Source organism: Lissotriton vulgaris, chromosome 4_1 (assembly GCF_964263255.1).
Source record: "Lissotriton vulgaris chromosome 4_1, aLisVul1.2, whole genome shotgun sequence".
In the NCBI taxonomy this organism is placed as follows: domain Eukaryota; kingdom Metazoa; phylum Chordata; class Amphibia; order Caudata; family Salamandridae; genus Lissotriton; species Lissotriton vulgaris.
The window spans coordinates 1593210802-1593237997 of NC_141691.1; the positions used below are offsets into that span (position 1 = coordinate 1593210802).

Genomic DNA, 27196 nt, shown 5'->3' on the forward strand with positions numbered 1-27196 from the left:
CGCGGTTGGATTACCTCTTGGTGAGTGGACCACGGCGGCTGACATCGGGGTTTTGTCCCTGTCCGATCATGCGCCGGTTTCCGGAGTTTTTGCTTGGCCGGTGGCCCCCCCCTCCAGAGGGATGTGGCGGCTTCGGGACACTCTTCTCCATAAAAAGTCGGTGGTGAAGCGGGTGGAGGAGGTCATTCAGGAATACCTGACTCACAATAGCAACCCCGATACGTCCCTGGCAACGCAATGGGCAGCTTTGAAAGCGGTCATCAGAGGGGAGTTTATCTCCATCTCCTCGGCGGAGAATAAGGAGCGCCACCGCAAGAGGGAGGAATTAACGGCGCAGATCAGGGAACTTGAGCAGGTTCACCGCCGGACAGGGGCGCCTCGTGTTTGGAGGCAGCTGAAGGCGGCGCGGAAACTTCTCTCTGCGTTAGACCTGGACCGGGCGGAGTATGCGGCGTTGCGCCTGAAACATGCCTTTTACACCGGCGGGGATAGATGCGGTAAGCTCCTGGCCCACCGGCTCAGGGCTGCGCAGCAACGCAACGTCGTAAAGGAGCTAGAGGGAGCAGATGGAGTCCCGGTTTCCGGTGACGCGGAGGTGGCGGACTCCTTCCGTGCCTTTTACGAGGCGCTGTACGCGGCAGAGCCCTCCCCACCGGGAGAGGCTGAGGCCTATCTGGAATCAGTAACCCTCCCGGCCTTGGACCCCGCCCAGGCGGCCCACCTGGAGAGGGACATACACGTGGAGGAAGTCATCTCCGCTATTGCACGGCTGAAACACGGCAAGGCCCCGGGCCCGGATGGCTATACGGCCTTGTTTTACAAGACCTTCTGTCCCACTGTCGCGCCTCTCCTGGCTCGCTTATTCAACTCCTTCTCCGAACCGGGAGCTATCCCGCCGGACCTTCTTTCGGCGACCGTGTCGGTTATCCCGAAACCGGGAAAGGACCGGACTCTGTGCGGCTCGTACCGGCCCATCTCGCTTCTGAATGTGGACCTCAAGCTGTACACAGGGATCTTGGCGGCCAGACTGGGTCTACATCTACCAGGTTTGGTGGAGGCGGATCAGGCCGGCTTTGTACCCGGTAGGCAGACGGTCGACAACACCAAGAGGGTGACACACGTGCTAGAAAAGGCCTCATGCGTCCCCGGGGAGCGGATGCTGCTATCGGTAGACGCGGAAAAGGCCTTTGATAGGGTTCATTGGCCGTACCTCGAGCTGGTTCTTGGGAAACTGGGGATCAGCGAGAGGTTCCGCACTATGATCTTTAATTGCTATAAGAGGCCGTCAGCATCGGTGCGTGTCAACGGACACAGCTCTGGCAGCTTTGCCATTGAGCGCGGCACGAGACAGGGTTGCCCCCTTTCACCGCTCCTGTTTGCCCTCTATATGGAGCCGTTAGCCCAGAGGATCCGTGATAACCCGGACGCCATCGGAGTGAAGATGGGGCAATACACGCATACTGTTAGCTTGTATGCGGACGATGTCTTGCTGACCCTGGATGACCCTAGGCGGTCGCTCCCCGCCTGCGTCCGGGAACTGAATATCTTCGCCCGCGTGGCAGGCTTCAAGATGAATATGTCTAAGTCGGCCGCCCTGGACGTGTCCCTCTCTGTTGACACCAGGCGGGACCTCCAGCGTCTTTTTCCTCTGCAGTGGTCCTCCTCCACGGTGCCTTACCGGGGGATCTTGCTTGCGCCTTCCCTGCCTGCAATGGTCGCTGCTAACTATTCCTCTCTGGGCAAAAAGATCAAAGAGGAACTCGGCCGATGGAACAAGGGCCTGCTCTCGTGGCTGGGCCGTATCGCTGCGGTGAAGATGACCATCCTGCCTCAGATCCTGTATCTTTTTCGCGCCTTACCTCTCCAGCCCCCTGTAGGTTGGATACGACAGGCGCAGGCGGACATCTCCCGCTTTGTGTGGCAGGGCCGTAAACCTCGGATGAAGCGGGTCCTTTCCATGCTTGCCCCGGAGGCGGGGGGTCTCGGGGTCCCGGACCTCCGGAAGTACTTCCAGGCGGCACAACTTCGGTATCTGGTGGAGTGGAGCCGGTGGGAATCAGACAAGCACTGGCTCTTTCAAGACCAGGCAGTTGCGGGCCGTACACTCCAGGAAGTCCCGTTCCTGCGGCGCGCTCACCGCCCGCCGAACCTCTACGCCTCTTTTATCACCCGGGTTCCGCTGAGAGTGTGGGACGCGGTGTGCGAGCTTCGCGAGCTCACCACTTTTCCGTTGCCGTTCACTCCCATTGCTGGCAATCCAGACTTCACTCCGGGCCTGGAACCGGGGGCCTTTTCCCACTGGGTTAGCGCCGGCTGCAGGGCGCTTTTCCAGATCTACGGACCGGAGGGCGTACTCCCCTTCCAGCAGCTCCGACAGGAGTTTGGCCTGACGGAGGGGGACAGACTGCGTTATATGCAAGTCCGCCACTGGGCTCTTCAACCCACGGTGCGCGACGTAGCTGCCCGTCCGATTACGCCCTATGAGCGATGGCTGGTAACCCGGACCTCGGATGCCAAGCTTATCACCGACTTGTACAAGTTTCTCCAGCCCCCGCCGTTCCATTACCATAACCCAGGGAGGGAGCGCTGGCACAGGGAATTGGGCAGGACCTTGAGCCACAAAGAGTGGGACAGGATTGCGTATCGGGCGAGGCACTCTGCGTACCACACTGGGCTGACGGAGACCTTTACTAAGGTGTCCACCTATTGGTATTACACCCCGGAACGGCTCTACGAGATGCGCAAAATCGGCGATAAAGGTTGCTGGCGCGGCTGCGGACAGGAGGGTACCCTCACGCATATTCTCTGGGAGTGCCCGGTGCTGTCGGCCTATTGGAAAGAGGTCTTGGATGAGGTGGACAGGCATTTTGAGATTGAGCTCCCGCGCTTCCCTGCGTATGTCTTGCTAGGCCTCCCCAATGACCTGATGTACCCGCTGAAGTCCCGCAGGGGTAGGCAGATTGCGATTGCGCTGGGCTCCGCAGTTCAAAACATCCTGGTGCTCTGGCGTACCCCCACTGCCCCCTCTATCACTGGGTGGTTACACAGGCTCTGGCAGGTACTGGGCATGGAAAAGATGTTGCTGACGGTGGCTGGGAATGTTGACCAGTTTGAAGAACTCTGGCATCCCTTTTTGGCACTGCTATCCACGGAATTTCGCGAGCTTACATGCCCACGGTACCTGCGACTTCTTAGGCTGACGCCGCCGGCGGCTCCAACGGAATGAATGTGCGGGATTAGGGGTTTGGGGCTGGGGGCGGGGGGCGGGGTTATATGCTTCTAAGGCTGACCTTCGGACGGGGATGTTGGGGTATTGTTTTCTTCCTTTTCTTTCTTTGCTTCTCTCTCTCCTAACTTTCCGGGGTTGGGGGGCTGGAGGGATGGTGTGTTTTTTACTGTGTTGCGGGACGCTATTTCAGCTCGGCCTTGCTGAGGGAGTGGGGGTCTACTGGGGGTCATTCACGATGCCTTATTGCCTTAAGACTTATGCCTTGTTACCCTCTGGGGCTTCCTGTCTCCCTACTCTCTTTCTGAACCGCTGCAAACCTCGCTTTTTGTACTGTATGTTCGTTTGACCTCCTATCCCCTTCCCCATGTTTTTTATACCTTAATAAAATACTTTAAACCAAAAAAAAAAAATCATAAACTTGTTCTTATCTAAGTTTATTTCCAACCCTCACAAGGCACAGAAAGCAGCAAAGCCGTCCAAGGTTCGTTGAATACCCATTGATGTTTTGGACAACAACAAAGTGTCGTCCGCAAACATCAATGCGGGCACACGACCTGAGGCTCTAGGGGCATCATTGTCCTTTACTCCGAGCAGGTGGTCTATTAACCCATTTATATAAAGACAAAATAAGGTGGGGGCTAGGACACACCCCTGGCGCACCCCCCTTTTCACTGTGAAGCAGGCCGACAGTTCTCCATACTTCCCGCACCTGACATGTGCGTAATTATCGGTGTGGAGTCTAATTAGCACATCCAATAAATAAGTGGGTAGGTCCAGATCAAATAATACACTCCACAACTTATCCCTTGGCACTAGATCGAATGCGGCCCGCAGGTCAACAAAGATGAGATAGAGGCTGCCACCCTCCACAGTCACCGTTTTCCAGAACAGTACCTGGAGTCTAAATATCTGATCAAGGGTTGAAGTGCCCAGCCTGAACCCGGCCTGCAGAGTACTCAGAATCTCATTTTCCTCTATCCACCCCTGCACTCTATCTAAAACGATCCTTCCCATCAGTTTTTGTGTGATGTCTATCAAACTGATAGGCCTATAATTAGAAGGCATTAGGGGACAACCATTTTTGTGGATCGAGACTATCTCCGCTCCATGCTAGGTATCTGGCGGGTCCATGCCATTTAATATTGAATTAAAGAGAACAGCCCAAATATGGTGCCCAAATTTTCGGTTTTGATCGAAAAAAATCCCCTGGGAGCTTGTCCAGGCCGGGCGCCTTATTGGGTAGGAGTTTAGCTATTGCGGTTTCAACCTCACTCAACGTAATGTCCCAGGACCCCTCCAGTCGATCCTCATGAAGAGGTCCTGGGGTGATAAAACGAGGGACCATCTTCGCCAGGATAGAGCTCCAAAGTGGGCTTCCCAAACAACAGCTGCTATATTCGGTTCAGAAGCTATTCTACCCTCTCTCTCCCCAGAGCTTACGATAGCCCAAAATGATTTAGAGTCCCTACATGAGAGTGCTGTTCTTAAATCTTCCCATCTATTAATTTCCCAATCTATCTTTGCCCTTTTAATAACCTGCTTGTATTTGAGCCGGCACTGCTTAATGCTTGGCTTATCCTTTGCTTTTATTGCAGTTAGCAGATCTTTTTTTGCTTTCCGACAAGTAGCGTTATACCAGGGATGGGTTGCAACTGGTCTTGCCTTCTTACTTTCTTCGGGAAAGAACATGTCAGACAATTTGGCGACCAACTGTTTGTGAATTTCCACGGGTTTAGTCAAAGATTCTTGGTAGGTGGCCTTATCCCCAATCTCTCCCATCTCTATCAACTGTGGCAAAGCCTGTTGATATAAACCTGCAAGTTTAGTTGGGGAGCCCTGTAAGTATGACCATTTAACTCTCCGCCTGTTTTTGATTAGCTGGAGAGGCAGTTGTACAACATTGGGCTCAGGGACGGGGTTTGACAACCCAAAACTCCCTGGTTTCAATGTCAAGACCAGGGCATTGTGGTCACTTTCTTTCCTCGGGTGGACCCTAAAGTCCAGGACCTTATCCCAGTGTCTAAGTTCAACCAGTATGTAATCAATAAGGGCATTTTGCCCTTCTCTATTAAAGGATGATAAACCCGGTCTGTCTGATATAGTCCTCCAGTTGGAAGCCCTCAGGGACAATGAGAGGTAAAAAGAGTTTATTTGAAGAACTAGCAGCGTCCATGCTCTAACAGTTGCTATCTGTGGTTCTGGGATACGCCAATACTGATCCTCGTCCGCTAATCCGTCTATATCTACACTGCTCAGAGGCTCAAATTGGCAATTAAAATCTCCACCGACTATTATGACTACTGTTGGGTCTAGGGACATGAACTACTGCCTTAGTGCATCAATGGCTCCAGATTCATGCCCACTCTGCATAGGCCTCGAATAAATATTAAGTAGGGCAATTTGTGTAGAATCTGGAAGCGTAAGAAGAACACATAGAACATCAGGTGAGTTGGTTGGTAACTGGGCAGCTTTGGCACCCAAGTGTATGCCCACCCAGCTGCTTAAACCCCCCGATGGTCTGCCCCTACCCCGTGTCGTAGCCAGTATATTAAAGGTGGCAAAACCAGCCATCGAGGTCTCTTCCAGCGCCCACGTCTCCTGCATTAAGCAGATGTTGCATTTTTCTATAAACCATCCCCACTCAGGGGAAGATAATTTACATTTAAATTCCAGGAGAGGATATTGATGTCACCACCGGTTGTCTTTGCCCGTGTTGCACCTAATACCCTCGTGCAGGTGGTTTCCCCAACTCGGAAGGCTTCATCAGTTTCTTCCCCACTAGCGCACACTGGCCGCTTACCCCCTGGGGTTCTTTCCTGGGCCCCTCCCTTTATCAACTCAGGTGAGTCACCACCGACATCCACCTGTCTTGCGAGGGATAGAACTCCATGGTGAACACCCACATAGCCACTCCTCGTATCCTGCCCCGCACTAGCACTTGATGCCCCCCTACCATCTATACCCTCTTGTTGAGTATTTACTGGAATATGGGGAATATTTACATCAACAATTAGTCCCTTTGTAGCTACAAGTGAGCCCCGACCCTCGATCGCGGGGAGTGTAGGCAATCGGACCCCACACCATCAATCCACTTGATCTAGAGCACTGAATCTATCGCTTTGGGGAAACGTTGCAAGTATAGGGGTAAATAGATTTGCACCCTTCCAATATGCTGCTCTTGGTTGGTCTCCATGGCAAAACATATCCTGAGCCCCCCAGACCTGTCCACCTCGATTACGAGTAGGATCAGGTGGAGGAGCGGGATAAAAGTAGGAAAGGTGTAGGGGGTTGAATTTGCGTTTCAGATCGTGCTGGTGCCCAGCTGCAAATATATTCCACAGCTCGACTATTCCTGAAATTGATTATTACGCAATCTCCCACAATAGTTTTTTGCCTCTGCCCCACCCAGTCTACTCGTTTTGCAAACAAAATTTCACCAGGAACCTGAGCGGGAAGTGACCTATTGTGGTTGAGCCACTGCATGCATTTATTTTTAAGCTCATTATAGCCCTCTTTTTTTTCCCCTGACTCAGAGCTAGGACCCCTGCAAGCACCACCACATATGGTAATGACTCTGGGGGGAGATATATACGTGGTAGAGCTTTTATTAGCCCTTCTTGGGGCATGTTACTACTTGCTCGGGGTGGGTGATTCACAGGCCCACTCACCCCCCCAGTCACCCCTCTTCTATTCAAATTATTGTTATTACTTGCAGCAATGTCCCTAGATCTTGATGAGGGGTCATTAGGTGCTGCCACCAAAAGAGATGGATCAGATGTATTATTACCAATAGGTGGTGCAAGTCGATTACCATCTCCATTATGTTGGAACCTATCAAAATTTCCAATCACCCGAGAGTCCTGTAAACCTTCTCGTGCCTGGGCAGGTTTGTGCAATGATTTTAGGTGCAAGAGTCTATTTTCTATCATAGGGAGTCTTTCATAGATAGGGAGACAAGTCTGTGTAAAGATAAGTTCCAATTTGGCCCAAAATACCCAGCTCCGTAGGACCCACCTCACTGAAGCTCGTTGTAGGTATAGCCGCTTGTACAGTGGGCGGGCTTGTCACTGGGCTGTTTACAATTCGTGTACTTTGTCCTTCCTCCTTGTTATTCCGTTTTTGGATTTTAACTTTCTTGTTTTTCACGGAGGCACCCCGCGCTTCCTTTTAACAACCGGATCTACTACGGGATTTGTGGCGTCCAGTTTAGAGCTCTGTGTAGATTATGTTTGTGGTCTGGGAATCGGCGATCCTGAATGTTCGTGGGTGGGGCCAGATATGCTTTGGTCTATCGGGGCAGCGTCCGTGATTGCAGAGGAAAGACACAGGTCTTCAGTGATTTATAATGGAATACTTCCCTCGCCATTAACTCCAGTCAAGGCAGTTTCAGTCTCATGTTGGTTATTGGGCAACACTGCGTGTACTAACATGCCCAAGGATGAGCGTTTATCGAAGGCCGGCTCCAACGAAAGCCTTCTTTCAGTCAGTTCTATTTCACGGGCCAGCACAGATTATGCCCGCGTAAGGAATTGGTCCTAGGTGCCCACTAATGTCCCGCCAGTAATGGACTTTCTCCCCTTAACTGCCTTGGTGGTAGTCATCACAGCTTTGGGGGGGGGGAAGGCAGCGTCTTCAGTATTTACTTATAACATTTTTGGCATATAGATTATCAGACTATCAGGCTGCTAGTAGAAAAGGTCAAGCACTAACCTTAATTTGGAGATGAAAGGGAGGTGGCCCCGTCCCGGCCTCAACCGGCCTCTAACAGGCTCAAACGGGCCCGCTCTTGGGCCGGGCTTTGCCCAGTGCGCGCCTGCGCGCGTCCCGCGAAGCAGGAGGCGTGAGGCGCTTTACAGGCACTGCAGGTGATGGTGGGAGGGATAAGCACGCCCTCGGTGTCCCACTGCCTCCTGGGACCAGTAGTCTCCTTCAGATCCGGCAAAACTCCACGAAGCGTCTCCCGCGAAGTGGGAGGCACAAGGCGCTTTACAGGCGCTGCAGGTGATGGTGGGAGGGCTAAGCACGCCCTCGGTGTCCCGCTGCCTCCTGGGACCAGTAGTCTCCTTCAGATGTGGCAAAACTCCACGAAGCGTCTCCCCTCTCTACTCAGAATCAGAAGTTAGGCACAATCATCGTGTATGCCGAATTTTGGATTTACTAAACATTTTTATCTCACTCTACAGGCCAAAGTAACTTTCCATTTATGGTGGAATGACGACTATAACAAAGTTGCCTTGAAAATGAGAGGGATATGGGCTAGCAATCGTAAGAGGTAGGGACGCTTCCCTTTGAGTTCCAGTTCTTGGTGATCATTTAAAATGTGCCCCCAGTCAGTCACTGTTGCCTCACTCTTGTAAAAGCAGTCCACCTTCACCCAGATCTATCCCGTCAGCTGCCTAGCTCTCAGGTGACCTCTAGCAATACAAGACCTGTAACCTTGTATTATAGGCTTTTAAATGTTTTCTTTCTCATATAAGCCAAAAGAAAACAAAGGCACCTACGTTGGTGAATGGTAGGACTGTTAATGGCGGTCAACATATCAGAATATGTTGCAGACATGCAGACATACAAAGAGAGTGACTAACACCCAAGGAATTTCTCACAATGTAGTAAGAAAAACAAAACTGAGTCTTAGAATAAGAACCTCGGACAAAGTTTGCCAAGCTATTGATGAAGAAGTCCGGACTTGAAGGCCTAATGAATTTCAGAAGACTTTGTGCAACGTTTATCTTGTTCAGTTAGTGAATTCAATACTCTGCTAGAGCCTGTCCAATAGAAAACATATTATTCATCTCAGTACTGTGCCACTGTTGCCATATTCTGATAGCCTTTGGAGTAGGAGGGGAAAGTAGAGGATGTGGAAGGAAGCACATATATCTAATGGTATCAATGCACCAACATCATCCTCTTACTGATCACAAAGGCCTTGAACAAAATGAACATCAGAAATTCCCAAGTAAACTTCCGTCTGGAATGGATCAAAGATATCACTACTTTCAGAGAAAGTCTGTAGCTGGACTGCAGAGCGATTTCTTCCAGAAAAAGCAATTGTGAAATTGACACAAAGTGGACCATAAAAGCTGCATCTACTGTTGCGTTTAAAGAGGGCACGACTGCCGGGCATGAATGTTGAGATACACATGATTAAGTTACTTTTTGATGACTTTCTCGGGACAGAATTAACACATTTTGCTTTATGAGCCACATAGGGAGCCAGAGTCATTGTTCACGACTGGCACTTTACTGATTTCAACATCAGTTAAAGAATAACATTTGGTAAGGAGAGACCATCAGTGCTGGACTCTGAGCATTTTGGTAAATCTTTGGGGACAAAGAAGCTATGTAGTGACCATTCGATCAGCTTTTGCCACTCTACCAGAACGTTTATATGCAAAGAGGGAGGTTAATCGAGGCCACAATGTTGGCAGGAGGATTGAATTTATTTTTCAATCTGAAGACTTCCTGGGATGGCTAGTAAGGTATTTGCTTTAGTCTGTACCTGCAATGTTTCTTGTCACACTATGCAAGATTTCTGGTAATGGTTAGTTTTGACACACCATTACAGCCAGTACTAGAATACTGCCCCACAACGAACTCTCTGAATAACTGGTGGTACTGATTTCTGATACAGCAAAGTATGTCTTGTAGTAATACACTATGGAACATGCACAACTGTGTCTGAATTTCACTATACATCTATCTGGTTGGGCAGGTGGTACTGCACCTGGAACAACTGTTTTATAAATGGGCGGAGAGGTATTCACACACTCATGGCCTCATTCTGACCTTGCACACATTTTTATTCGGGAGCAAAATCCTGCATACTATATGAAACCTAATTTCAGTTCACCTAGAAGTGGAGGAAGCATACAACATTAGGCCATATCATACATTGCGAAGTCTGAAACTCGGAATGGCATGCAAATTGGAGGCACAAAAATACCATACCAGGTGCGTGAAATGAAACTGGAATGGCACAAGGAAAAAATGAGTCCCCTAGTGTATCCGAAAAACAATACTGAAATAAAATATGGCACATTTACGAAAGAATTGTGTTAAAAAAACGGTTTCTCTTGTGCTTAGACTACAGTTGCAGGATAAGAACACCGTTTACAGGCAAACTCCTGTCTAAAGACTAAGTGTTACTCCTTCTGTGATCAGGTAACATTATATTTACTTACCAGCACAAATCCGGGTTAGAGTTTGAATAACCATCCATTTATGATCGAATGAACTTGTAGATGTTTCTAGTATGTACAGAAATATTTCTTTGAAGAACACCTACAAACAACACATGGGTAAAAAGAAAAGTGGTAAGAAAAGGTAAAGTTCCTTTTCAATAAAAAAAATACAATAGATCATAAGCTTACTTAAGTAAACAAAACGGAGATGAAATTAGGGTAAATACCATAAATCTAAAATATTTGAAATCAGTGTTACACTGTACCCAGTCAAGTCACAAATTCACTTTGAATATTCCAATGGTAATACAATTCCTTCTTCATTGCATACTGTGGCTTGGAACAATTGCAGATAACATTTGACCTAATTAGCATTCTTTGGAATATGTCAGCAAGTATATGACCTACGTGCTCTGAAGAAGTAGCACAATGGACATTTCCTTCTCTTGGTTGTAGAGTAGTTTAGAGATAAGAAAATGTATTCTATCATCTTCACTCTAAGTCTGTGCACGAAAACACACACAATTACACAGCACTTTCAGACTGGATCATAAACAGACAGCTGGGCACTGTGATAAAGAGAATTTCAACAGAAGAATGGAAACGATGGAAACGACTCAGTTATGTAAGATGTTATGCAAGGCAATGGCTACCATGTTAAACAAGCTTTGGCAAAGCTAATGGGTCTCATCCTAGCAGCCAGACATTTGGTTTTGCATTGGTCTGTTTTGTTTTAGCATTGGTTTGCTAAAACTTTGGTGTTGGGGGGCTTTATGGCCCACGCCAATGTAAAATAAAATTGCTTAGGAGTAAAAATATTTGTAGACTCACGGAGCACACATTGCAATTGTAGCATCTAGCGTAAAGAGAACTACTCTTTGTGTGCTGATGTGCTCCTTGAGAAAGAACAGTGAAATTAACCAATGAATTCAATGGGTCACCAATTGCCCCAGGCTCTATGTTCTAGTGAGCTGAAGAAAAATCTGAATCATACTGTACTATAAACCAAAAGATGAAAAGTGCTGGCCGAAAACCAATGGAACTAAACCTACTCTGCATATAATTTTAATAAAATCAAAAATCTCTTGACTAACCAAAGACCTCAAAAGAATCTATAATGATGCTAACCGAGATTAACTGTAAATCGGCTGTGTACTTATTTTGGTTATTTTGACTTTCAAAAGGTTTATAATTTGAACCGGTTATGTTTTGCTAGAAATATAAAGAGAAATTAGTTACGTTGCACCAACGTCAGTTTTCCAGCATAGGCTGGGTAGTTATAGTTAGGACCACGCTCGCACAGGAAAAGCATTTTATGTTCTGCTTATAACTTTCGCTCCGTTTGACGAATCTCCACAAAACCTTCAAAACTAAATTTTATCCACTCCAGCTTCTTCCTTGAAAGTTTTAGTGTGAACTGTTAGTGGGGGCTGAGAAAAAAGGGGGGTGTCCCAAAGCCTGTTTTCTCAATGCCATTTTCCACAGGAAAACTAAACAGCGATACTTCAAAAATGGCCGAACTGAATTATACCAAATTTGTAACTTCATCTAAAAATGTGCTTTCAGTCGATTTACTGGGGGGCCGGGGGTGGGGGGGGGGATATTAGCAACCTCACATCTCTTGGTCTTGAATGATTGGTGGTACGGGGGTAGGTGTGACTTGGCATTTTGCTTGGAACAGTGGTTAATGGGTGACATAATACCCCATTCACTCCTACATAACCTGGGGAAGATCCGACATCTGCCAGCGGCTACGCAGGTGGTGACTGGAGTATGGAAACAATCATCAAGCAGATTGGGATGGTGGGGCCGACTGACGTGAGAAACCCCCCTGTGGCAGAGTGGTCTCCTGCCCCAATTGTCCACATTATCGGGGTTTAGAGGATGGGAGGCCATAGACATCTCTACATTGGGAACGGTTATTCAAGGGAACCACGTTGAAATCCTTTCAGGAGCTTCAAAAAGAATTTGTCATGCAGCACTCACAATTTTACAAGTATCTGCAATTTTGACACGCTATCTTTCCCTATATTGCAAATATGGAATCCCTGTAGGAGTTTAACCTGATTGAGGCCAAGGTATTCGTGGGTGACTTGGGGGGGCCACAACATTTCAAAGATATATCAATCCCTGCGGACAAACCTGCCCACCACAGTCGACTCACTCTGTGACTCATGGCAGAAGGACTTAGGCCCCCTAGACAACGATGATTGGACAGAGGCGCTGGAGTCCCCACTGGGTTCCGCAATAGCTTCCCTACTAAGGCTAATACAGTTTAAATATCTGCACCATGCGCATTTTACAAGGTATAGGTTGTATGGGGGGACCGATATCCTCCCCCACTTGCTTGCGATGTAATAGCACGGAGGGTACTTTTGTACATATGATCTGGCAATGCACTGCGCTCACAAAGGAGGGAAATCACGACCTGCCTCTCAGAGGTGTTGGGATGGTACATCCCCATGTTGCCAAAACTTGTCATACTACACGTCACGGAAGAGACAGGCGGGAACCGCTACAAACGCCATCTGCTGTTCCTGGGCTTCACTTTGGCAAAAAGGGATATATCTAAGGCATGGAAGGTCTGTGATCCACCCAGATTGAGGGCCTGGAAGGCAGGTATTGATTTCTGTATCAGTGAATACAAAAGCACAAAAACAGCAGACCAAGGTCAAGCACATTAATTCCGTGAGTTCCCAATATCAGACGGTGCAGCCACTTCCAACATCCGCTGCTTAAGGATGTATTAATTAAACTGCTATACAAAAACAAAAGGGAAGGTGCACTCCAATAAAGTCAATAAAGCGGAGAATATTTTCTAAATAGTCTCTTCTTTATTCAAAATCGTAATTTTCTATGATCAAGGGCACAGCCAACACATTTCTTTCCCCTAGTGCCAGGGGAACTTCGTCAGGGCATGAATGTAATTCGAGCAAAACAGATCGTCAATATTACAGAGGAAAAGATCTATCCTGGTGATCAACGTCCCAATTGAAAAAAACTTAAAGTGGGCCTAAGGTAACACATCCATGTTCCCCAGGAATTCCACCATTAGAAAATCTTTATATAGTCCAATTCACAGATAATCCCCAAATAGCTCGCTGATCTGTTGATAAGTAGGGTACTAGAGTTGTCAACATGTGTACTATAAGGACATTTAAATTCCGACCAAGGAAAATAATAAGTAGCTATGCAGCCTACATGGAGAAAGTACCTCGCTTCAATTCGGGCGAGATTTCAATGTTAGTCAGTGTTCTGAAAAGCTCTCCAAGTCGTTGGTTGTTCAAAATACGAACAGCAACAATTGCAATACAAGAATACGGCACCTGTGGTCGGGCACCGGAATCGCCAAACTCCTTCTGTTACGGACGCTAGTTGGTCGGAATTTAAATGTCCTTATAGTCCACATGTTGACAACTCTAGTACCCTACCCCCCCACAACTGGACTGTTAGGGTTTCTATTCAGTGGTAACCCCATTCACTTACTCAGGATCCCGGGTGTCGGGTAGCGCTGGGAGGTCGGCCTGTTGCCGTGCCTGGGAGCACCTCCGTGGGGACCTTGCTGAGGAGTGGAGGCTGTCAGTGGCAGCGGGCCGGGGCATCCCCCTTCGAAGATCTGTGGCTTCCGCCTGGCGTACGGGGAGATTGGCTCTTCCGCTGAAGCCTGGTGGAGGAGGGTCTTGTGGCGGAGGAGAGGGCGTTGCCGAGAGTAGCGTTCTGACGGCTGCGCAAGACAAGAAGCTGGGGAAGGCCTCTCTCCCGAAGTAGGTGGTATTGCACCGCAGTGACCCCTCTCCCGCGCACTCTCAGTGAGGCAGCGCTGATCTGTAGTGTCGTCCCTGCTGCGCAGGACCGGCGAGGGGAAAGGCTGGACTTCACCCAGCAGGCGCCGCGCAAAGACAAAACATCGACTGGCGAGCTGAGGGAAGCCCCCGCCTCAGCTGACGCACCAGGTGAACAACCGAGGCGGCTCGCTGTTGTGAGGAGCTAGTTAGAAGGCCGTATTCCCGCTGGGAGTCTGTGGTAAGAACGGAGACTCCCGGCGGCAGTGAAAGAGCAAAGATCAATACTTCAAGCCACAAGTAAGCTGGGGGATTGGGGCTTTGGCGGGACACAAATGTGGTAAAATTGTTAACGGGTCGACTGACGATCCCTGGTGAAGAGGGAACAGGTGCCAGGGGTTCGTGAATAATAAAAGGAACCATACCTCAGTGGCAAGAGACTGGCCAAGCATAAAACGATCCTGGAAACCACAGAACAGAAACCTGGGAATCGTGGGTTATCTGCTCAAGGTCAGAGCTCTGGCAGTGACTGATTCATATTCTGTTCCACTGGGATTAACTGTAACTAATTTCGACAGTATTACTGCCTGTGCCCAATCTACAGAAAAGAGCATGTGAGAGTATTGTATTGCTAAGTAGGGGCACCAACCTGGTTCACTAGACAGGAAGAGGCTAGAGAATATTGTAGAAAATTATAAGGTGTCTTCCTAGGAACCTTAGCACTATGTGAGATTTGCTAGGATCATTTACCGGAGGGAGAAAGTGTAACACCAAATGCAATGTAATGTTAAGTTTTCTTGTTATTGAGGTAACTGAACAAATGGAGAAATATATGATTTAAAAAGAAATAACAAAGCGGATTGATAAGATAAATAAGAGTAAACAGAGTATTTTTATAAACAGCTCTTATTTTCCTAAAAAGAATTTGTGTAGTGTCCTTTTTGAGTGGATGGACGTTATGTTGCTGAAGGGTGTGACGCAAACTTAACACATGTACCTTTGGGATAAGCCTACCTACCTTGTGCCAAGCTACCCTATGTGACTTGGAGACCCCAGGTCTAACACTATATAACTTGTGCCCTGAAGTAACTATAAATCCTGTCCTCCCCATGTACAGCTTGTACTCTCAGACATTACATCACTCATGACCATGGCTACTAGAATTATGCGGCATGAAAGAGCCAAATTATGCAAGAGGGTTGAATACATTTTGCAGCAAGAGAAGGCAAATTGCACGACTAATGAGGCATATTTTGTGATAGTGTTACTCATTATTTTGTCATTTTTACACTCATTAACACTGTCTGGGCATTGGTTGTACCTCATTATTACCAGTTAAGCACCCAAATACAGCAATATATAACAGCGGGACAAGTTACTTACCTTCGGTAACACCTTATCTGGTAGAGACATGATCTAGCCGCAGATTCCTTACCGTTACATTTTCCAGGTGTCACACTGGATCCGGAAGATTTTTCTTCGAGCAATACTCCTGTGTGCCGGTAGATGGCATCGTCAGCGCCGCGTAACGCCAATGGCGGCATCTGCACAATCCACGTCCCCTACATAAGCACCACCTTAGCGCGCTGACAACAGTTACTGCTCACGAGTTTCCATGGCAGAAGCGCAGAACCATGAAGTGCACTGCCAGTTGTGTGTTTCTGAACAACTAGGGCCCTGAAAGGGATCATCCCTGACCCTAGAAACCTGTCTGCAGTGCAAGTAGGATGAGTGGACCAGTGAAGAATCTGCAGCAAGATCACGTCCCTACCAGATAAGGCACTACCGAAGGAAAGTAACTTAACTGCCCGATAGAGACATCTAGCCGCAGATTCCCTACTTTGAATAGATATTCTAGCAATCCCATCCCCGAAGAAGGACTGTGGACAAATTTAGACCAGGAAGTCCAGCAGTTCAGATCAGCCAAAAAGGCAGTGCCTGAGGACTTGACTGTCCAGACAGTAATGTTGTAGTAGAGATGCCCACATTGCTGCCTGACAAATGTCAAGGACTGGAACTCCTCAATGCAACGCTGAGGTAGCAGCCTTAGATCTGGTGGAATGAGCCCTTAAGCCTTGAGGAGGCTAGTTTTTTTGCCAGAGCATAGCAAAGTTTGATGCAGAGGACAATCCAACAAGAGATAGTCCTCTTCTGCACCCCATGACCTTTCTTCGTGCTAGTGTAACCCATGAAGAGGTGGTCATCCACCGAAACTCTTAAGTGCAGTCAAGGTAGAACGACAACGTTCTTTAGGGTTCCAGATCTTTTTGGATCCAGACGTGGAGTCACTCTTCTTCTTTAGAGGGGTGTAGAGAAGTGTAGAAAGTGGCATGGTGACAGATTGCACTACTAGGAATGGTGTTATCATTTTCGGGAGCAAAGAGACCTTAGTGCAAAGCACCAATTTGTCAAAGAACATTATCAGGTAAGGAGGCTTGGATGACAAAGTCTGCAATTCGCTCACCCGCCTGGTAGATGCAACTGCCACACTAAAAAGGTTGTTTTGATGGTAAGCAGCCAGAGTGGGCAGTTGCGCAGAGGTTCAAATTAAGCACACATCAGGAAAATAAGAACAAAATTTACGTCCCACTGAGGCATAATGAAAGGGGGTTGGAGCATATGATCAAGGCCTTTGAGGAAACTAGTTACAATAGGAGATTTAAATAATGGGACTTGTCTGGCAGCTTCAAGTAACGTTTATGAATGCCCAGTGCAGAGCCCTGCTAGACAAGCCTCAAAATAAAAGGCAAAACTTGAGAAAGGGTAACAGAAAGAGGATCAATAGACCTTTCTGTACAATATTTTACAAATTTGTTCCACCGGCAGTCATACACCGTTCAGGGGAGGGGGGAGGGGGAGGGGGTTGTTTGCACTTGGCTGCCAAAATACCAGTGCAAATTTCAAGAGGAGGGTCGATTTCTATCAATTGCAGCTACTCGTAAGAAGGTGGAGAGTTGAAAGCTTTGGGTGGAGGACCCTCCCCTGCTGCTGTGACAGAAGATCCGAAGGGGCAGCCTGATCGGAGGATCGATGCTCAACTGGAGAAGTTCGGTATATCAGACTCTCCATGCCCAGTCCGGAGCCACAAAAATGACTTGCGCCTGGTCGCTCCTGATATTTTTGAGCACTCTGAACAGGGGTGGAAAGCAGGGGTGGAAAGGCGTATAGGAGGCCTGAGCTCCACTCAAGACAAAAAGTGTCTCTGAGCGAGGGCCACCTTGGAAACTCCAGCACACAAAACTGTTGACATTACACTTTGTCGGCAGAGGCAAACAGATCTAACCAAGCTCTCCCCATTATTGGAAGAGAGCTTGCACCACCTCTGGATAGAGATACCATTTGTGATACACTAGGCATTGACAACTAAGTTTGTCCAACCTGGCGTTCACAGAACCTGCCAGGTGTTGAACCACCAGGGATATGTTCCAGCCATGTCCAAAGGCTCAGGGCCTCTTGACAAAGGGTCGATGACCCCACCCTTCCCTGTTTGTTGCAGTACCACATGGCAATGGGGTTGTCTGTGAACACTTGAACCAGCTTACCAGCTTTACCTTGATTGAAGGAAGAAAGGCTTTCAATGCCAAACAAATCGCTCACAGCTCTAGCAAGATGATGTGGAGTCCGGATTTTGGAGGAGACCCGAGTCCTCTGATCTCCCGCTCTCCCAGATGGCTGCCCCATCCCAGGAGTATATAGAATACTTTTGCATTCCTTTTTATCATGAATCTATACGGAATAATGCAAAATGGTTTTTACAGAGTTCTATTATTGATTTAATGATTTTATCATATGCTTTGTTCTTATCAAATTAAAATGTACTTTATATGTTAAAACAGTTGTTCAACTTTTTATTATTTCTGGGTTTTTTTTTGCCAATTAATGTGTGCCAATATTTCGTTTGTCTGCCTGGGTGCGTTACTTTACAAATAAAATACCATCCCAGGAGTAACGCATTTGTCACTACTGTGTGATCTGTTTGAGGAAGGGAGAGGGGTCTACCTCAGGCCCCAATCGTGGTTTACCTCAGACCCCAATCGTGGTTGATCAGGCACCACTGCATGTCCTTTGCAATTCCCTCCGAGATCTGGACCATGTCGGAGAGGTTCCCCTGAATATGAGCCCACTGGTACTTCAAGTCCACTCACCTGGCATGTGTCACTAGCAGGATGCAACCCCAAAACGGGGAGACCTTTCTCCCCAAACCAGTGCACAGCAATGTTTTGCCTTTAGGCGTATTCTACTTATTGTTCACTCTTTTCTTTCGACAAATTTTAACCTTTTGCATTTCACTTTTCTTTTACTCCATATGCGATTCTAGTCCACACGTGGGAATACGCGCTATTTTCCAAAGTTTCTTGTGTTCCAAAAGTGCCCATCCGGACCTCAATGAAGAACACGACTGAAGCGCTATTCATACAATGCAACGTTTATTCAAAACTAGCAGGATGCAGGCAGCTATGAGGCCCAGCAGCCTCAGAGTCATTCTCACCAAAATCCAGGACAGAGGCTGAAACATCGCTATCATCGCCTAAGTATCCTAAACATGCTGCTCAGGAGGATAGGGCCGAAACTGCACTGAATCCAGAACAGCTCCGATGAAAGGAAGAATCTGAGACGGGGTCAGGTGGGACTTTAGCTAGTTGATAGTGAACCCCAGCGAATGCAGGAGGTTCACCATAGTCTGGAGGTGGGAGACGATAGCCTGGTGCGAGTTTGCATTCAAAAGCCAGTCGTCGAGCTAAGGGACGACAGAGCAACCCTGATCTATGCAGGTGAGCTGCAACCACTTCCATAACCTTGGTGAACACCCGTGGGGGCTGGTAAGGACAAAGGGGTGCACGGTTAACTGAAAATGCTAGTGACCTACCGTAAACCGCAGATGAGCCAGATGAGCCAGGCAGGGCGGGAATGTAAAAATAGGCGTCCTGCAAGTCTAACTCTACCATTCAGTCTCCGGGGTCTAGGGTAGATAAGACCAGAGTGAGCATCTTGTACTTTTCTTTTTTTGGGTAGTAGTTGAGGGCTCGAGGATCTAGGATACAACGAAAATCCTTGTCCTTTTTTCCGGACCAGAAAATAGCAGGAACAATAACCACAGGCTACTTCTGGCGCCAGAATCCTCTCTATGCCTCTCTTGGCCAAGAGAGTCACAACTTCCTCGTGAAGCAAAGACAGGTGATCCTCCATCAGTCGGTCATAAGTTAGAGGCATGGAAGGAGGGGTAGTCTCAAAGGGGAGGGAGTAGACGAACGGATCCCTCGTCCCTTCACAGTCCAGTTTCCGAGCCAACCACAGCACTGAGACCGCCCTCTTCGCAGCCACTGACGCCATCAGATCCCTGCTCGACAACGGGGAAACAGCAGCCCTCATCCTCCTGCACCGCTCGGCAGCGTACGACACTGTCGATCACCGCACCCTAGTACAGCGCCTCAGCAACATCGGAATCCGAGAGAAGGCACTGGAGTGGATCATCTCGTTCCTCGCCGGAAGAACCTAGAGAGCCTGCCTCCCCCGTTCAGATCCGAGGCCACCAAAGTCATCTGCGGCGTCCCACAAGGGTCATCACTCAGCCCAACCCTCTTCAACGTCTACATGAGCCCTCTTGCAGCCATCGCACGCAAACACAACCACAACATCATCTCCTACGCCGACGACACCCAGCTAATCCTCTACCTTACCAACGACCCCGCCACCGCCAGAACCAGTCTACACGAAGGGATGAAAGACTTCGCGGAATGGATGAAGAACAGCTGCCTGAAACTGAACTCAGACAAGACGGAAGTCCTCATCCTGGGATCATCACCCTCTGCCTGGGAAGACTCCTGGTGGCCCCCTGCCCTGGGCACCCCCCCCAAACCAACGGACCATGAAAGCAACCTGGGCTTCATCCTGGACTCCTCCCTCTCGATGACCAGACAATTCAATGCCGTCTCGTCATCATGCTTCAACACCCTGCGCATGCTCCGTAAGATCTTCCGATGGATCCCCACCGAAACCAGGAAGACAGTCACCCAGGCACTCGTCACCAGCCGACTGGACTTCGGAAACACCCTCTACGCCGGAACCACAGCCAAACCTCAGAAAAGACTCCAGCGCATCCAGAACGCCTCCGCACGACTCGTCCTGGACATCCCCCGACACAACCACATCTCCGGCCATCTGAGAGACTTGCACTGGCTCCCCGTCAGCAAGAGGATCACATTCAGGCTCCTCACCCATGCACACAAGGCCCTCCACGACCTGGGCCCCAAGTACCTCAACAACCGCCTAACCTTCTACGCCCCCACCCGCCAGCTACGATCGACCTGCCTCGCCCTCGCCGCCGTACCACGCATCCGCAAAGCCACCGCCGGGGGAAGATCCTTCTCCTACCTGGCAGCCAAGACATGGAACTCCCTCCCGATCCACCTCCGGCTGACCCAGGATCATCTCTCCTTCAGGAAGCTTCTCAAGACCTGGCTCTTCGAGCAGTAACTGACCCCTCCCCCCCAGCGCCTTGAGACCCTTCCGCGTGAGTAGCGCGCTATACAAATGAGATGATTGATTGATTGATTGAGTAGCCTCTTCTGAATATCTTGAGAACCCACCTGTCAGAAGGGAAGTTCTGCCGGTGGTGGTGGTGATGGCTGATCCTGCCATTAACTGCCCGCCCATGATCTGGAAGGGCAAGACTAGGAAAGTTTGGAGGTTGAGGGTGCGGAGGGAGGTCTGACCTCTGGCCACTCGACCATGGGGTTGGAACGAGCTGCGCCCAAAGCTGCATGGAGGTTGCTGAATTTGCGAAGTCTTGTGGCTGGGGTATGGCTGGCGTGGCTGAAACCCCCTTCCGTAACCACGAAAGAGGCGAAAGGCAGCCAAGGGATGTGTGGCCAGTGAGAGGCTCAAGGACTTGGCCGTAGCCCGTGAGTCTTGTCTCTGAAGAGAGGTCTGGACATCTGCTGAAAAGCCAGAATTTCTTAACCAGGCTTGGCGTTGAACAACCACTATCAATGAAATCGCTCTGCCCAGTGAGTCGGTTGTGTCAAGACCACAACAAATGGCGAAATTTGCTGCATCTCTCCTGTCTCATACTCCTTGGGAGAGGATGACCCAGACCTCCTCCAGGACCTGCGGTAGCACTTGTGCAACTGTTTTCCACAGGGAGAGGGAGTAATGGCCCAATAAGCATGGCATGCAGTGTTCACCAACCACAATGCAAGCCTAGCAGAAGAAAGCATTTTCTTACCCCAACTGTGAAGCCTCTTGGATTCGCTGTCCGAGGCTTGCGGAAAGGAGCACACTGTGGGAGGTAGAGGCTTGGACCACCAAGCTCTGGGGTAGGGGGGTTGGTGAGAAAATCTGAGTCGCCCATTGCAGGGCGATTGCGGTGGGTGATTGTCCTATTCCCAGGAGCTTGTAATCAAAGGGGAAAGGATCACTTGTCCTGAACAACCTTAGGTCTGCAGGATGGTTTTCGGGGGGAATTCTGTCCCAGGAGCCCCTAAGCTGTGCTTGGACCAGGTTCCCAGTAGGACATCAGTTAAGGTCTTGTTGAAGGGCAACAAGGGTTCAGAGGAGGAGATACTGGCTGCAGGACCTCTGTAAAGACTTTTGTCTTGACCACCATGGAGAGGAGCTGAAGGTCCAGGATCTCATCTGCCCTTCGCATCACCATAGCATATGATGCTTTCTCCTCTGTAGATACAGTAGGGGGAGAAAGCAGGCCAGAATGTGGAGAGGTACCCAGTCCACTGGTCTGACACAATTCCTCATACTAGTTAATTTCTTGATAAGGCTGTTCCAGCGACCCCTCCCAGTCTTTCTCCATTCCTAGCCCTTCAGAATAAGACTGAGGAAACTACCTGGGACCTAAGGGTTCTGTCGGCACCAGTATGTGCCAATCTGGTTCCAGGTTGTCAGGGATGAGAATGGGGCTGGCAACACTAGTGGCGTTGGGAGTGTTGGTGTCAGGGTCAGTGAAGTTTGAAATGGCATGATCGGCGTCCGTCCAGATCCATGGGGGGTAATTGGTGCCGGAGTCACTGGGGCCTGATGGCGCACCGGTAGGTTCACGATGCCCAAATATGAGGCACATGGTGTCATAAAATTCTTTAAGCTGGGCAGGAGTCACTCTGTCTCCCAGGAAGACTGAAGTGTGGAGCAAACTTAGTGCAGGTTCAGAGGAACAAAGCCTAGAACACCGAGACTCCTCCGTTAAATCGGCCGACGGACGGGGAGAACATGCTACGACTTTTTATCTTTTTGTGCTTCTTACCTGATCGACTTCAAGTGGATGAAGACTTAGGACTCCCCGAGTGGTGCCTGGACCTTCCTCCCCGACCGGGACTGGGAAGGAGACCTTCGAGGACTGCAACGTGGTGCCAAGTGCCAGCGCGCATGCAACTTTAGGGACCCCCTCCCTCCAAGCCTTCGATTCCATGGCACGGCAGTCGGAGCACAACTTCAAGTACTGGTCGCGATCCAGGCTCTGGAGGCAAACCAGGTGTGGGTCCATCACTGGTGACAGGCGAATCACTGTTTGAAACTAGAAGTCTTCTTATACATGATGGAAGGCATACACACCAAAAAAGAAGTCAACAAAACGCCGAAAACAGCCTGTCAAAAAGTGACAGACACGGGAAGCAAGGCCAAGCAAGATGACTGAGCAGACGTGAACCACTTCAGCTCCGGACCCCCTAGTTTGCCACGAGCCGTTTTATGCGCTTGTAGCGGACCGAATCACAAATGATCCTGCCTAGCAACGCTGTATGCTGATCGGGAGCCCACTTTCTGGATCCAACTACGGCGCGTGAAACAAGGACTGCTCCGAGCCGAGAGCAGACCCAAGATGGCGCAGAGGCGCGTGAGCTCCGGAGCGGCAAGAAAGAGGTGAACGACTGCGGCTCTGTGACTCTCTGAGCCCGCACCAAAGAAGGCGCTTCCAATCCCCGGAACTAGCTGAGGCACAGGAGGAACCGAACGCTGCTTAGCGTGCCTGGTGCAGGTTCGGATGGCCTGGTGAAAAGCACTGCGCGTTGCCGCGAAGAGAAAACGCTAGGCAACAGTGATGTTACGGACATTTGAAGAGGCACCCGACTCAGCAGCAGTGACAGGGGGAGCGTGGGGGACAACAGCAAAATGACCCACCTGTGGGGTTGGTTGCCTCCTTTCCCAATTATTGCAGTACTCAGAGGGCACGGAGAAGCCAGAGCAGAGAGGCCTTGCCTGACCACAAGATAAAGGCTGGATGGCGGTGAGCCTGCCAAGGGGCCCCTGTGCTCATTCAGCGATGCTGGAGGGAGGCTGGTAAGCAGAATCCTCTCTTTATCCACTGGGCGGCCTGATGTGAGGGGGTAAGGCAGATCGCTCCCGGCCTGCTGATAAAACAGACTACACGGCGCCTGGCCTTAATATGGCCTCCGGTGTCCAGAGTCCAGCAGATGCCTGACCTCATGTTGGGACACCCCACGCATGGCAAACAAGCATCCTGGTAAGCAAGCACTTCGGCTGCGCTCCACAGTGGGGTCGTCCGTGCCCTGACTAGGCAGCGTACATTTTGCTGTCCTTATGCCACCAAAAAAGGCAACAAACAAGGTCTCCTGTTATTTCGCAGCTACAGATAAGGGAACTACATCCACCGAGAAGGTCCAGACGCACAAGATGGCGCTCACCAGGGAGGATTTGGTGGCTTTGCTCCGGAACTTTAAATCTCAGCTTTGCCTGGAAATTAAACAAGATTTGCAGACTTCCAGGGACAAACTCAAGGCAGATCCCACGGAGAAGATGACGTTCCGGCAGGATGTGGACGCTGTGGGGGAAACATACTTTACAACGCAACTTTTACCACGCAGTGCCTTTACCACGCAACTTTTACAACGCAAACCATTACAGCGCATTGCGCTGGGGGGCGCTCTAGGATAGGGAATAAGTTTAATTTACTATCCAACACCTTCCCTAGTGTCCACGGGGACTGGAGTTGGAATAGTAAATTAAACTATTCACTATCCAGCACCCCAAAGCGCTATGCGTTGTAAAGGTTTTCGTTGTAAAAACCACGTTGTAAAGGCATGCGTGGTAAAGGCATGCGTTGTAATGTCATACATCCACGCTGTGGGCTCTAGGGTGTTGGAAGTGGAAGCAAACAAAACAGGTGATGGACAGAATGTGGATCAATGTCACACATTCACCCCAGTCCAAAGATCTGGGCCCAAATCCATCGTTTTTTGCACTCCACACCACCCTGGGTTAGACAATGGCGATATGCAAATCAGCTCTGACCCTGTGCCCCATGGGAACAGTCCAGTCCGAACTACAAAAGCCATGTCCTTCCCAGAACGGAATCAAGCATCCGAGGACCGGACCGGTTTCGAGGTAACACCTCTCATCAGCCCGGCTAGCTTGACTCCAGTGGTGTGGAGTGCCTGGGACCCACGTCTGAGCATCCCCAGCGCACTTATGGCGGTAATTGCAAACAAAACAGGTGATGGACAGAATGTGGATCAATGTCACACATTCACCCCAGTCCAAAGATCTGGGCCCAAATCCATCGTTTTTTGCACTCCACACCACCCTGGGTTAGACAATGGCGATATGCAAATCAGCTCTGACCCTGTGCCCCATGGGAACAGTCCAGTCCGAACTGCAAAAGCCATGTCCTTCCCAGAACGGAATCAAGCATCCGAGGACCGGACCGGTTTCGAGGTAACACCTCTCATCAGCCCGGCTAGCTTGACTCCAGTGGTGTGGAGTGCCTGGGACCCACGTCTGAGCATCCCCAGCGCACTTATGGCGGTAATTGCAAACAAAACAGGTGATGGACAGAATGTGGATCAATGTCACACATTCACCCCAGTCCAAAGATCTGGGCCCAAATCCATTGTTTTTTGCACTCCACACCACCCTGGGTTAGACAATGGCGATATGCAAATCAGCTCTGACCCTGTGCCCCATGGGAACAGTCCAGTCCGAACTACAAAAGCCATGTCCTTCCCAGAACGGAATCAAGCATCCGAGGACCGGACCGGTTTCGAGGTAACACCTCTCATCAGCCCGGCTAGCTTGACTCCAGTGGTGTGGAGTGCCTGGGACCCACGTCTGAGCATCCCCAGCGCACTTATGGCGGTAATTGCAAACAAAACAGGTGATGGACAGAATGTGGATCAATGTCACACATTCACCCCAGTCCAAAGATCTGGGCCCAAATCCATTGTTTTTTGCACTCCACACCACCCTGGGTTAGACAATGGCGATATGCAAATCAGCTCTGACCCTGTGCCCCATGGGAACAGTCCAGTCCGAACTACAAAAGCCATTTCCTTCCCAGAACGGAATCAAGCATCCGAGGACCGGACCGGTTTCGAGGTAACACCTCTCATCAGCCCGGCTAGCTTGACTCCAGTGGTGTGGAGTGCCTGGGACCCACGTCTGAGCATCCCCAGCGCACTTATGGCGGTAATTGCAAACAAAACAGGTGATGGACAGAATGTGGATCAATGTCACACATTCACCCCAGTCCAAAGATCTGGGCCCAAATCCATCGTTTTTTGCACTCCACACCACCCTGGGTTAGACAATGGCGATATGCAAATCAGTTCTGACCCTGTGCCCCATGGGAACAGTCCAGTCCGAACTACAAAAGCCATGTCTTTCCCAGAACGGAATCAAGCATCCGAGGACCGGACCGGTTTCGAGGTAACACCTCTCATCAGCCCGGCTAGCTTGACTCCAGTGGTGTGGAGTGCCTGGGACCCACGTCTGAGCATCCCCAGCGCACTTATGGCGGTAATTGCAAACAAAACAGGTGATGGACAGAATGTGGATCAATGTCACACATTCACCCCAGTCCAAAGATCTGGGCCCAAATCCATTGTTTTTTGCACTCCACACCACCCTGGGTTAGACAATGGCGATATGCAAATCAGCTCTGACCCTGTGCCCCATGGGAACAGTCCAGTCCGAACTACAAAAGCCATTTCCTTCCCAGAACGGAATCAAGCATCCGAGGACCGGACCGGTTTCGAGGTAACACCTCTCATCAGCCCGGCTAGCTTGACTCCAGTGGTGTGGAGTGCCTGGGACCCACGTCTGAGCATCCCCAGCGCACTTATGGCGGTAATTGCAAACAAAACAGGTGATGGACAGAATGTGGATCAATGTCACACATTCACCCCAGTCCAAAGATCTGGGCCCAAATCCATCGTTTTTTGCACTCCACACCACCCCGGGTTAGACAATGGCGATATGCAAATCAGTTCTGACCCTGTGCCCCATGGGAACAGTCCAGTCCGAACTACAAAAGCCATGTCCTTCCCAGAACGGAATCAAGCATCCGAGGACCGGACCGGTTTCGAGGTAACACCTCTCATCAGCCCGGCTAGTTTGACTCCAGTGGTGTGGAGTGCCTGGGACCCACGTCTGAGCATCCCCAGCGCACTTATGGCAGTAATTGCAAACAAAACAGGTGATGGACAGAATGTGGATCAATGTCACACATTCACCCCAGTCCAAAGATCTGGGCCCAAATCCATCGTTTTTTGCACTCCACACCACCCTGGGTTAGACAATGGCGATATGCAAATCAGCTCTGACCCTGTGCCCCATGGGAACAGTCCAGTCCGAACTACAAAAGCCATGTCCTTCCCAGAACGGAATCAAGCATCCGAGGACCGGACCGGTTTCGAGGTAACACCTCTCATCAGCCCGGCTAGCTTGACTCCAGTGGTGTGGAGTGCCTGGGACCCACGTCTGAGCATCCCCAGCGCACTTATGGCGGTAATTGCAAACAAAACAGGTGATGGACAGAATGTGGATCAATGTCACACATTCACCCCAGTCCAAAGATCTGGGCCCAAATCCATCGTTTTTTGCACTCCACACCACCCTGGGTTAGACAATGGCGATATGCAAATCAGCTCTGACCCTGTGCCCCATGGGAACAGTCCAGTCCGAACTACAAAAGCCATGTCCTTCCCAGAACGGAATCAAGCATCCGAGGACCGGACCGGTTTCGAGGTAACACCTCTCAT

General features: G+C 49.7%; 1 protein-coding gene across 1 annotated transcript in view; it reads right to left on the reverse strand.

The window, feature by feature from the left end:
* Positions 1-27196, reverse strand: part of ARFGEF1 (ARF guanine nucleotide exchange factor 1) — a 1029389-nt gene that overhangs the window by 390560 nt on the left and 611633 nt on the right. Inside the window, exon 11 of the mRNA XM_086918014.1 lies at positions 10411-10510. Coding sequence (XP_086774140.1) covers positions 10411-10510 — 100 coding nt within the window. The remainder of the gene's footprint in view (positions 1-10410; positions 10511-27196) is intronic.